Source organism: Xiphophorus couchianus, chromosome 20 (assembly GCF_001444195.1).
Source record: "Xiphophorus couchianus chromosome 20, X_couchianus-1.0, whole genome shotgun sequence".
Lineage (NCBI taxonomy): Eukaryota > Metazoa > Chordata > Actinopteri > Cyprinodontiformes > Poeciliidae > Xiphophorus > Xiphophorus couchianus.
The window spans coordinates 6,786,143-6,797,377 of NC_040247.1; the positions used below are offsets into that span (position 1 = coordinate 6,786,143).

The following is an 11,235-nucleotide window of genomic DNA, read 5'->3' on the forward strand; positions in this document are numbered from 1 at the left end:
AAAACATTCTTAAAAAATGTTTTGCATAAAATACAAATGCATTAAAATCTGTTTTATTTCAAATCAGAAGCAACAGATGAAGACATTCAGGAAATGACTCCTGTGCTGGTGAACGGTTCTCCAAAGCTACCTCGCCTGCCAATGCCTAGCGCTCTGGACCACGAGTCTTTCGATATCACACTTCACCGCAAAGAGAACGAGGGCTTTGGCTTTGTCATCCTCACATCAAAGAGCAAACCCCCATATGGTGGTGAGGATCAAACTTCAAACTTTGGTTTTTTTAAAGAAATCTATTAAAATCTGAAACCTGGATGTTTACATAAATACGTTTTATAAATGTAGAACGTGTAAATATCAATGTCAAACAAAAATAGTGTTATATGCTAGATAAACCTTATGTGGCTACCTGAGTTTAATCTGACTGTCTCATTACTTTTCATATCCGTCATTTTAGTTATCCCTCACAAAATTGGACGTATCATTGAAGGCAGTCCGACTGACCGCTGCGGCCTACTCCACGTTGGGGATCGTATCTCGGCAGTCAATGGCCGCTCCATCATTGAGCTCTCTCACAATGACATTGTTCAGCTTATCAAGGAGGCTGGCACTGTCGTCACTCTCACTGTGGTTCCTGAGGACGGTGAATATCTTTTAAGCACAGAAAAAAAACCCTTAATAATAATCCCTGCCTTTTGTTATCACAATGTTAAAGTTGGTTCCTAAATATTAAAATTTGGAAGTGAGAAATTAGTTATCGCAGGTTATGTATTTTGACCTAATCAGAATATCTAAATACATTAACATTGTATTCTAATTTCAAACTAAAATATATAGAAAATTAAAGATTAACCTTTACTTCATCCACAGAAGAATCTTAACAAATAAGCAAATTGTAATTGTGTGTCCATGTAATACAAAAGTATAATAAAAGATGACCTGGAGTCTATGTCATCTTGGAATAATAAACAGGTGAAAAGGATATAGCGAAATAAAATCAAATGTTGGAACTAAGATTGTACTTTTGTATTTAAATGCTCAATTTAAATCTGATGTTAGCAAAATGGCTTTAAAAAGATAATGTTAACACTCTGTTGCATCACCTCAAGCAACACTGTGGAAGTGTTGTGGAACTGAAAATAGTTTTAATGGTTGTTCTTAGCTGATGTAATTTTTTTATAACCTTAGGTGGAGATTTGTTTTTTATTGGCATCTTCATTTAATAAGGAGCTAAATATTTACAGCAGATCAAAGAAATCTATGACATGCAGTTATTCAGGATGTTTACGATACTGAGGCCGTTGTAATACTTTTGGAATTTTATTTGTGTAGTTGAAGCGTGGATGGGTTTTTGAAAGAAAGATCTTGTTTAGATGTGAGAAGTTATTTTAAAACATTAAAAATAATGGTGCCTTTACGGATGTCCAACATAGGCAGGTGATGGACACTGAATGGAAGCTCGTTATGCAGCGCTTTGCTAATCTCGCCCTCCACTCAAAAGGCTTTTTCATTAGAAGATTCATTCAACTATTCACACAACCTTTTACACTGATTTGCAGAATAGGAGCGATGTGAGTAGCTAGCATTTTGCCCAAGGACCTTTCAGAATGTAGTGCGGAAAGCTACAATAACACTAACTATCATTTATAGCATTATTCCTTCAAAGCTGTTGATAAATTTAATTTTGACTCTAATTTTCAAGTTCTTAATTTCATTTTAAATTTAAGACCATTTTTAACTTTGTCACATGACTTTTCTTTCACACAATTCAATCTAGCTGCTCAAATATATTACCCTGAAATAATTTCAAATTGCATGCAGCTTTTATAGACTTAGTTTGCTTTGTTCTAACAGGCAACATGTAGTTTTTAGCCTTTCGTTGATATGGGTATAAATTAAATCTCTGCAACTAAAGTTATTAATATTCATGCTGGAAATAACTTTTTTAGCTTTTCTAATTATTAGCCATTAATCAGTATGATAAAAATGTATTTCAGAATACAAGGGCCCTCCATCGGGAGCAAGTTCAGCTAAACAGAGTCCAGCTCTTCAACACAGGCCCATTGGACAAAGGTCAGCTCTTCATGATGAACGGTAAGATACAGAAGGAAAGATAAGGAAAAAAACTCACAAAATATCCTATTGCAGCAAAGGTTGTTATTGACTGTTCGTGCAAAGTTATGAATGTTAATGTTAATACAACAGAAAAGAACTTTACTTTTGTTAAGTAAAAATGCATTTGAGGTTTTATAATTTCACTGAAATACTGTTACAATAACCTGTGAGATATTAATCTGAACAAAACCCCATTACAAAATAAGGCACAAAATCTAAGCACACATCCAGTAAGCTGAGAACTGTCAGCTAACGAGACATGATTGTTATACATTTATAATAGAACTAACAAAAAAACACTATACCCATTATAATTGTTCCTCCTAGCAAGCATCTAGCAGTAAATTCAGTTTTATAATTTACATAATGGCTTTTTGAGTTGGTCTCCTGATGCATTCCATTTGAAGTAAGTAATATAAATAACAATGTTTGTTTAGTTATAACCTGGACATGGAGGACAAAAGGGATGTAGTTAACTGGTCTGACCATAAAACTCTTCCACCTGGTGAGCAGGGAACACTGTGTGTGACAGGACCCAACCAGGTAACTATCAACATCTTGAGTGCATTGAAACTCCACAAATTGCACAACGGTGTGTAATGAATGCATGCAAGATATTTAGACTGCATTTTAATGTTATATTTAAGTGCATTCTAAGAGTTTTCTTCTTTATTGGAGGGTTGTCTGACTGTGGAGCTGGAGAGAGGCCCCAGAGGCTTTGGTTTTAGTTTGCGTGGGGGCACAGAGTACAATATGGGCCTGTATATCCTGAGGCTTGCAGAAGATGGACCAGCTCAGCTGGACGGAAGAATCCATGTAAGTGCTATAAGAATCTTTGTCTTCACATTAAATATGAGCAGGTTTTACTGGTTTCAACATGAAATTATTGTTCACATGGATTCCTCATCTGATTAGCACAATCGTCTTCTCAAAGGTGAAATATAACTGCATATCACAGCACAGAGCTGGAAGAGAAAAACTGCATACATCAATTTTTGGTGAATAAATTAAACCTTACGAGAAGAAAGGTCATAATGAAAAAGGGATGCAACTAACTAAATTTATTTCCAGAAAGGTGGCACTATAACTAGGAAAGAAATTGTTATATTATCAAAATTTTAATGAGACTCTAAAATGAGCAAAAAACTAAGAGCCTTTTTGTGTGAAGCAGTCTTACAGCCTGCCAGACTGTGATCCCTGGTCATGACTTTCCCTTTCAAAGGATGGTAGAGAATGTCAGCGTTGATTAAAGCCAAGCAGCCTGACATGTTTACAGGCTTTATCCGGAGTTATTTTGTCATCTTCACTAAAAGAAAGTGCCTATAGGGTGTTATAAAGCTGGATCTGCATGCAGCATAAAATTTAGATCCGCTGATAATGAGACTCAGTGTGCACAAACACTCTGCAGAGTACGTTAGCTGTTCATTGGTGTGTTTCTGCATTGCTGACAGGTTGGAGATGAGATAGTGGAGATTAATGGGGAGCCGGCTCGTGGCATTTCCCATACACGGGCAATTGATCTGATTCAAGCTGGAGGAAACAAAGTGGTGCTGCTGCTGCGACCTGGCGCAGGCTTGGCCCAGGACGGAAGTGAGTAATATATTCAGTTTTCCTCTTGGTCAAGCTTTGTGCCTTGAAGAACTCTATTGTGCCATTTAATACCATGTTGGGTAAAAAAGCATTAGTAGAGAATTGGGAACTTCTGTATTTATTCACTCGGTAGAATTGTATTAATAAATACAATACAACAATAAATACAAAGACATTTTAAATGTTTTTAAAAATGTGCAAAGTTTTGCATGAAGACTCTAGTTTAATTCATTGGATTCTTATAAAAATGTCAGTGAACATTAAAGCACTAGTTCCCAATGACATTATTCAAGTCAGCATAAATGTTTAATATTCCATCTTCTTCTAAATTGTCACCATGGGCGTAAATTACAGCTTTGCAAATTCCACCTGGCCAGCACTGAGTTATTTAGGGAAAGCTTTCTGCAATCTCTCTCTGTGCAGTTTGCAAACATTCCCAGAGCAGTTGTGCATTGAGAGTCTGCTTGGTTTAGACTTTTTAGTCGAGCTTATTTCAAACAAGCCCAGTGGGATGAGATCAGGTGACAGAGGTATCCATAACATGGCTGAGTGAATAAATCTTTGTTCTGCTCAAACAGGTGCATCACAATAAATTAGAATTTAATCAGAAATGTAATTTATTTGAACAATTCAATTCAAAAGTGAAACTAATATTTAGGATTTGATATACCCATGCTATTATATTTTAATATTCTGTTAATTGTTTATAAGCCCCACTTTTGTTTCTCTGAATTTTTTTCAAAATTTCAGAGAAAAAAAATCTATATGTATATATATATATATATATATATATATATATATATTTTTTTTTTTTTAATTTTCACTGACATTTCATTCAGCTAGAATGCATGTCCATGTACTGTACAGAAGGTGTGCTCAATAGTTGGTTGGTTCCTTTAGCATAAATTGCTGTGTCAAAGCAAGGTGATGAGGAGCCTTTCAGCCTCTGGCACTGCTAGGTTGCTTCAAATCATTTGCATTGCAGGGTCTAAATGAAATGCTAAATTTATTTTCATCTAAAAAGAGGAGTTTGGATCACTGGGCAACAGTCCAGTTTTTTCCCCCTCAGCGCAGGTAAAAGATTTCTGATGTAGTCTGAGGTTCAGGAGGGGCTAAACACAAGGAATGTGGTACTGCATCCTAGATGTGTCTGTGTGCATTGGCTCTTAAATCCTCTTGACGCTACAGTTATTACCATTGCCTGTGCACCTTTTTCTAACACATTTTTACCTTCTACTCAACTTTCCATTAATATTCATGGAAACAATTACTTTTTGTGAGTCAGTGACTGTCTTCCAAAGTGTTGTACAGGCCATACCATGACTTTTTCTTTTTTGTTGGAAAATTCTCATTTTCTGAAAAAGTCAAATTTGCATTTTCATTATCTGTAAGCCATAAGAAACAAGATTAATAAAAAAGAAGCTTAAAAAATATTATTCCTTTCAGTCTATATATGATTTTCACTTTTTGAACCGAGCTGCTAAAGTAAATTTATTTACCAATGATATTTTCATAGTTTGATATTCACCTGTATTTTATATTCAAGCCTCAAGGTTACTTCATTGTCTTTCCAAATAACAAAGTTAGTCCCGGCCATATGAGCTTGTGATGATGAAGGCACTGGTGTTGGATGTATATTAGAGACAGTTCCATTTTTCAAACTTTGCCAACAGCAAAACTCCCAGGAACAATTGCTGATTCTCTCCTGGACCTTAACCTGGAGGATACACAAAGACGAATGAGGGTTTATTCTGTTTAACAGTCATATACAGTTTTTTGTGATTGGTTTAACCCTCTTTTTATGAAGATTCACCTCCTGTCATCCATCCGGATAGTCTTTGTCTTTATTTGTAGACAAACTGTAACAGTAAATCGAAGCTTAAGTGTTTCTTCACAGATAACAATCTCAATTTTATGCAAGTGGTAAAAAGGAAATGCATTTGCCATCGGATTGTCAGCAAAATATTAATATCACAAAAGACTGTTTAGAATGCAACATGTGTTGGCTGGCATATTTCAGATGTCAGTGTCATGATTTTACACTTTGCATACCGATGGTATTTTCAGTCTGTTGGACAGAATCTCGCTGCACTAAAGGCTTACACCCTGAGATATCTGGGCTTTAGATACAAGATAAAGGTCACAGAGAGTGTATGAAGCATTCTAATGTCACAAATGTTACTAGATATGAACTGGACCTGCTAATTCGGTAAACTGAATACAAATTACATTGTGATGGTTTTGCTCTGCGTCATTTAATTACATATAGTAGAACTTGATTGAAAAACAAGTAAATTAATCACAACTGATAATTGTTATATATCAAAGACTATCACAATTGCTTGAAGACTTAATATCTTGTAGCACCACACAACATATCATTTGAGATGCAGTTAAGTGTGTGTCATGCCAGCTAAAAACACAGATGATTCACAGCTGAACTATGTATAACATAAACAGGTTCTAGTAAGAAACTGTGATTTAGCCCTCCGTGACACTGCAGGTGCACCTCCATGTTAGAATGGCAATAAAAATATTTTAATTTATTTTAGCAGTCCAGTTGCATTATACATGATACACAGATAACAGATTTATATTTCAAGTGTCTTCTTCTATTTTATTTTAAATATTATGGCTTACAGCTAATAGCTCACACACTGTTAGTTTTGTTTACCAGTCTTCAATACCTGCTGCAAAGATGGTCAGACACAAAAGGTTAAAACTAGAGAAGCTGGTTATTCACAGAGAACAGAATACAAGCACATTAATAGAAGGTTGAGTGAAAGAAAAAAATATTGTAAAAAATGCAAAGACAACCAGAGTAACACAGCACCACTTTCCTTGTGTTTAAATCTTTCAGAGAATTTTGAATAAAACTCCATTTAGAGATTCAGGGTCACAAAAAAAATTACTCCTGCACAAATGAACATATTTATGATCAAATTCTAATTTACTGAGAAGCACCTGTAATTTAATTTTTAAAAGACTTGTACAAAAGCGGTTGATTAAATATTTATTGCTGCTAACTAGTTACAAGTGAAAGAAACTTCCTGGTGTCTCGCTAATATTTAATAAATCTTTTTTGTTGTTTTTACTTGTTAAATAAATGTCTAATCATTTGCTTCTTCTGGGTCTTTCATTGTCCCTGATGCAGGTAACACAGCCTCTACTGCGTGCTATTACACTGAGCACCAACACTAACACCATCACTGCTTAAGCTGGTCTCTTCTCTTTAACCTTGGTAATTCCTTTCTTACTCACATTTTCCTACTTCTACTAACCTGAGTGACTAAAGTTTTCTCTGTTACATACTCAAAATGAAATTCTTGTATGCCCCATGGAGGTATTTTTATGCTGACATGTAAAAAAGAAAAACATTTGTCTCTCTTTCAGATCGACGTTATCAAAAATCCATTTCACCCACAAGCTATTCTGAGGAGGTGTTTCTTTCTGACACATCACCTCAGTCCTCTCCATATCCCACTGGGGCTTCCGCTGTTTTTTCTTCAACTTTATCAGGCAAACTGAAACATTCTCGCAGCGGGAGCACTAAATCACTGCAAGGCCATGAGCCCCGTCACAGCAGGGATTTGGGCTCATTGGAAGAGAGTGATGGGTGGGCAGAAAAGAATATCAACAGGCTCTCTCCCCTTCTTTATGATCAATTGAAGTTCTCCAAGAGAACCAGGTCCATAACAGACTCCAGAGAGCTAAGCAGCCCAAAGAAAACAGAGGAGACATTTCCTAAAGCCAAAGAGCAACATCAGAGTCCCAAAATAACTGTGAGCCAGTCAGAGGAGGCAAAGCCAAGCAGGAGCAAAATGCCTCAGATGAATAACACAAAAATACAAACTGTTAACCATGAGATGGCTCGATTCAGGCCTCAATTGGTATCAAACCTGCAGCAGATGGAGAATCAACAAGGGCATCACAGGAGAATAAAGGATCCTTTCAGTAGAGAGAGCTTAGGTAATGAAAATAAAAATGATGAGAAGGGAACTCCTAAGATCAGAAGATACACAATAGGAAATGAAAAAAGAACAAGGCCTGGCCTTGAGCAAGAAAGCTTTAAAAGAAGTGAGGGAGAGTTTCTTCGTCACAGAACGCAGTCTGTTACAGTGAGGGAGAGCCAAACGAGTAGAAGCAAAGACTCTGAGCTCAGACAAGTTAATGGCAACCCTGCAGAAAACAAGACTAACAGCAAAGACACTGGTAACAAGAGAGACTCTTTGTCATTTTTTAAAGATATTTGGAGCAGAAAGGACTATAAAACTTCACCACAGGAGACAAAAGGAAGAGATGGTAAATTATCTAACTTCAAAGAACGCCGTAAAAAAGAGGACGTAGTGGCCTCTACAGACAGCATTCCAAAAACCACCCAGAGTCAAAAGGGAACTGTTGGCCCTGGGCCTTGGAAAGTACCAAGTTCTGCCAAAATCCTCACCAAAGCAGAAGTCCTCCGTGACCCTCAGTGACAGAACATTAAATCACCCTGACACAAACTGCTACTAAATCTTTACAATTTCATCATCTTAGTGGTTCTTTGTCAGAGATCTTCCATGAAACAGAGATGTGCAACATGCTGACCCGTTGTCATTATCCTTAGATCGTGGTCAGATTTATATTTTGGGAATAGTTTGATATCATGTGACATGTAGCACTTCCCTCTGCCTTGTTCGCTGCTTCAGCATCTTCAGTGTGGGACTTCAGCACATGCGGCACGCTTGGGGCCTTGTCAGAAAAAGACAACTTAAAATGTGAAAATGTGCCAATCTTGCCAAACTCCTGTGGAATAATAACGACCATTCCCACACATAACAATGCAATGACCCATATGCAAAGAAAGGAGCAAGGCCCTGCCTTTGATTTGTAGTAAACACCCAATGTGGCTATCGTAGGGTTTAATTTTGCCTCATTGGTGGACATTTAGACCTTTATTATTTTTTTTTTTTTTACTTACAGGCTTGTTTAAGTGCATGCTGTTAGTCCTTAAATTTATTTTACTGCACATTTTCTACACATCACCCAAGACGAACCGCTTCCTTGTTTATAGTTCTCATTCTTAGCACTGGGCTGATTTGAAATACTGGTGTAAAAGTGTTTACTTTAATGGTTACTTCTGACTGTTCTGAGGGTTTTATCATGGCACTCTTTCAGCATCATTAAAAAAGACCAGAAACTTGTGGTTTGATATCTTGTTTACCATGTGTATAATAACAGAGCGTGTAATTTATGGAGATGACAGATGAATATATATATATATAATATCCCATTCCATGTTTTGATATAGACCAAAATGTCCCAGTTACTAAAGTTATCAGATCTTTCATCTGGTTCCTAATGTACTTCATTGGTAGGAATTATCATAGACTTTTCATAGTACTTCATGAAATGTATAGACATTCGAACTGCTGTACCAAATGTTTGCAATCTCTCAAAATATGTCTCATTGTGAAATATGTTATATTATAGATACATATATATATATATACATATATATACATATTTGAATGTGTCATAATTTACAAATGATATCTATTAAATTCCATTGCACTGCATCTGCCCCTGTAGCATAACAGAAAGAGCTGTATTTAACTAATGATGTTCAATGAGTACCAATTCATTTTGTATAATGCATTGGTAATATTATTTATTTTACAATGACATTTCATGTTTTCTAAAGGGTTCAAGGTAATTTATGTAAAGCTTTACCAGATTTGAGTCATGTTCCTGGTTATTTTATGTTTAACTACAGAGAAACTGACTACTGTACGTCGTTCGTCTATCCTGTTGTGTGGTCGTGCATTAGATTAGCCTGAAGGATGACAGAGGCCAGAGTGATGTAGTGTTTTACTAAGACACTGTCCATGCTGCTGATGTAATGCTTTTGTGTAGGCAAGCCATCAACATAGATTATGGAGTTGCAAAGCAGGTAGTTATGAGAAAGTAGAAAATGACAAATTTGAAATTAAAACAGTGAAATCTGAGAAATTGAAATATACAATTTAAGACACACTCAGATGAGCTCAGGGAACACAGTATTGTAGCAAATATGTGATAAGATTAATATTAATGAAAGCTAAGTGGAGGGTAAACTTTGATTGTATCAAGTTGTTTTCAGTTTACAAGTCTGCTTATGCTATGAGTTTTGTGCAATAGTTTGATTGGTATGTTTGAGTAAATCAAGCTCTGAATACCAGGCACAGGTTGTCCACTCTGGTCCTGAGAAGGATACAACTCTCCCCTGCACTGTTTGACTTCCAGATGCTTTTGTTCTGACCATTTTCTATGTCATCTCTGCATCATACTGTGGCCTTGCATCGCTTCATTAGAAAAAAAGAACTCCTTGTGGTACCTTCTACATTCTGTAGGACCAGTAGATGTAAATGTTTGTACATTGTACAGCACCTTTATAAACAAACCTGCTGAGTGCTCTTTTGGGGAGAAGAAAAAAATAGAGGTATATTAAAATTGCTCTATTATTTTTTTATGTAAAAAAAATTAAAAAGATAAAATATTTAAAATGGATTGAAAAGGTTAGGCTATGACCTTGACATAGAATTCTGTTCATGCACTAAAAATAAAACTTTACTGAAAATATGATTTTCTGTCTCCTTGTTCTGAATCTTTTAGATTGTCAAAAGCAATAATCAAATCACGTCTGGTTGATGACTGTCACTGAATTAAGTCAAATTGCTTTAATTCATTAATTCATCTAGGTAAGTCATGATAGACTGACCTACATGATCCGCGGGCACCCCCAGTGGTCCGCAAGAAACTGCATATAATCTTTTTTTTTTCTGTAATGTGTACTCCATGTGTTCAATTAGCTTCCAGAAGGATTGAGTTTAAAAATAATAATGGCATAATAATGGATAAGTGGTTAAGACAAAGTCACTCAAGCAGATCTGAAGATACAGGTGGAATCTGTACTGGTGGAAAGAAAACAACACCAGCACTACTTAATTGGAGAAATTTATGTTAACAGGAATATATTTTTTTCAGTTTCTCAGGGTGAATTGCAGAACTTTTATTTCTATAATGATAGCATGGCGTGATATTTTTTGTGAAAGTTGTGTTTAAGAAAAACAGTAAACCATTAATTAGTTTTCCAAAACAGTATGTAGGTTCCTAAATAATGAAGCCATAAGCTTGACGCTCTCTGTCTTTCCCATGTGGTCCACTTGATGACGAAAAGACAAAAAGAAAAAAAAAACAGACTGGATCCTCTTGATCAAGTTAAACGGTTTACTTCAGAAATAAAAACGGTACAAAAGTTACTTTTCCACGAAATAATAATAAAGAGTAAAACAAGAAAATCTAAAGAGACAGAGAGAGGTCAAAAAACTGTGGCTCCACTCCAAGTGCCCAACTAACTCTCCCTAGCCACACCCTAAAATCCTTAACTGCAATTAGATATGCAAATTTACAATGCTTTAGTATAGTCCAATATAATAAATTACTATGCAATAGAGATTTACCTAGTAATCATTTTTATAAAACTAAATTAATTATCATAAGAAATATAAACAT

The 11,235-nt window shown here is 35.8% G+C and overlaps 1 protein-coding gene across 2 annotated transcripts in view; it reads left to right on the forward strand.

Annotated features, from left to right (window-relative positions):
• The window catches only part of magi3b (membrane associated guanylate kinase, WW and PDZ domain containing 3b), a 147,624-nt gene extending 137,319 nt beyond the window's left edge, over positions 1-10,305 (forward strand). The window contains exons 15-22 of one of the 2 annotated variants that reach the window (XM_028002941.1): positions 68-250; positions 455-640; positions 1,995-2,091; positions 2,550-2,655; positions 2,791-2,928; positions 3,564-3,702; positions 6,857-6,943; positions 7,096-7,211. In XM_028002941.1, the coding sequence (XP_027858742.1) occupies positions 68-250; positions 455-640; positions 1,995-2,091; positions 2,550-2,655; positions 2,791-2,928; positions 3,564-3,702; positions 6,857-6,903 (896 nt within the window). In that variant the 3' untranslated portion in view covers positions 6,904-6,943; positions 7,096-7,211. Of the gene's footprint in view, positions 1-67; positions 251-454; positions 641-1,994; positions 2,092-2,549; positions 2,656-2,790; positions 2,929-3,563; positions 3,703-6,856; positions 6,944-7,095 lie in introns of both variants that reach the window. The other variant, XM_028002940.1, reaches the window with a different exon arrangement.
• Positions 10,306-11,235: the final 930 nt, after the last annotated feature.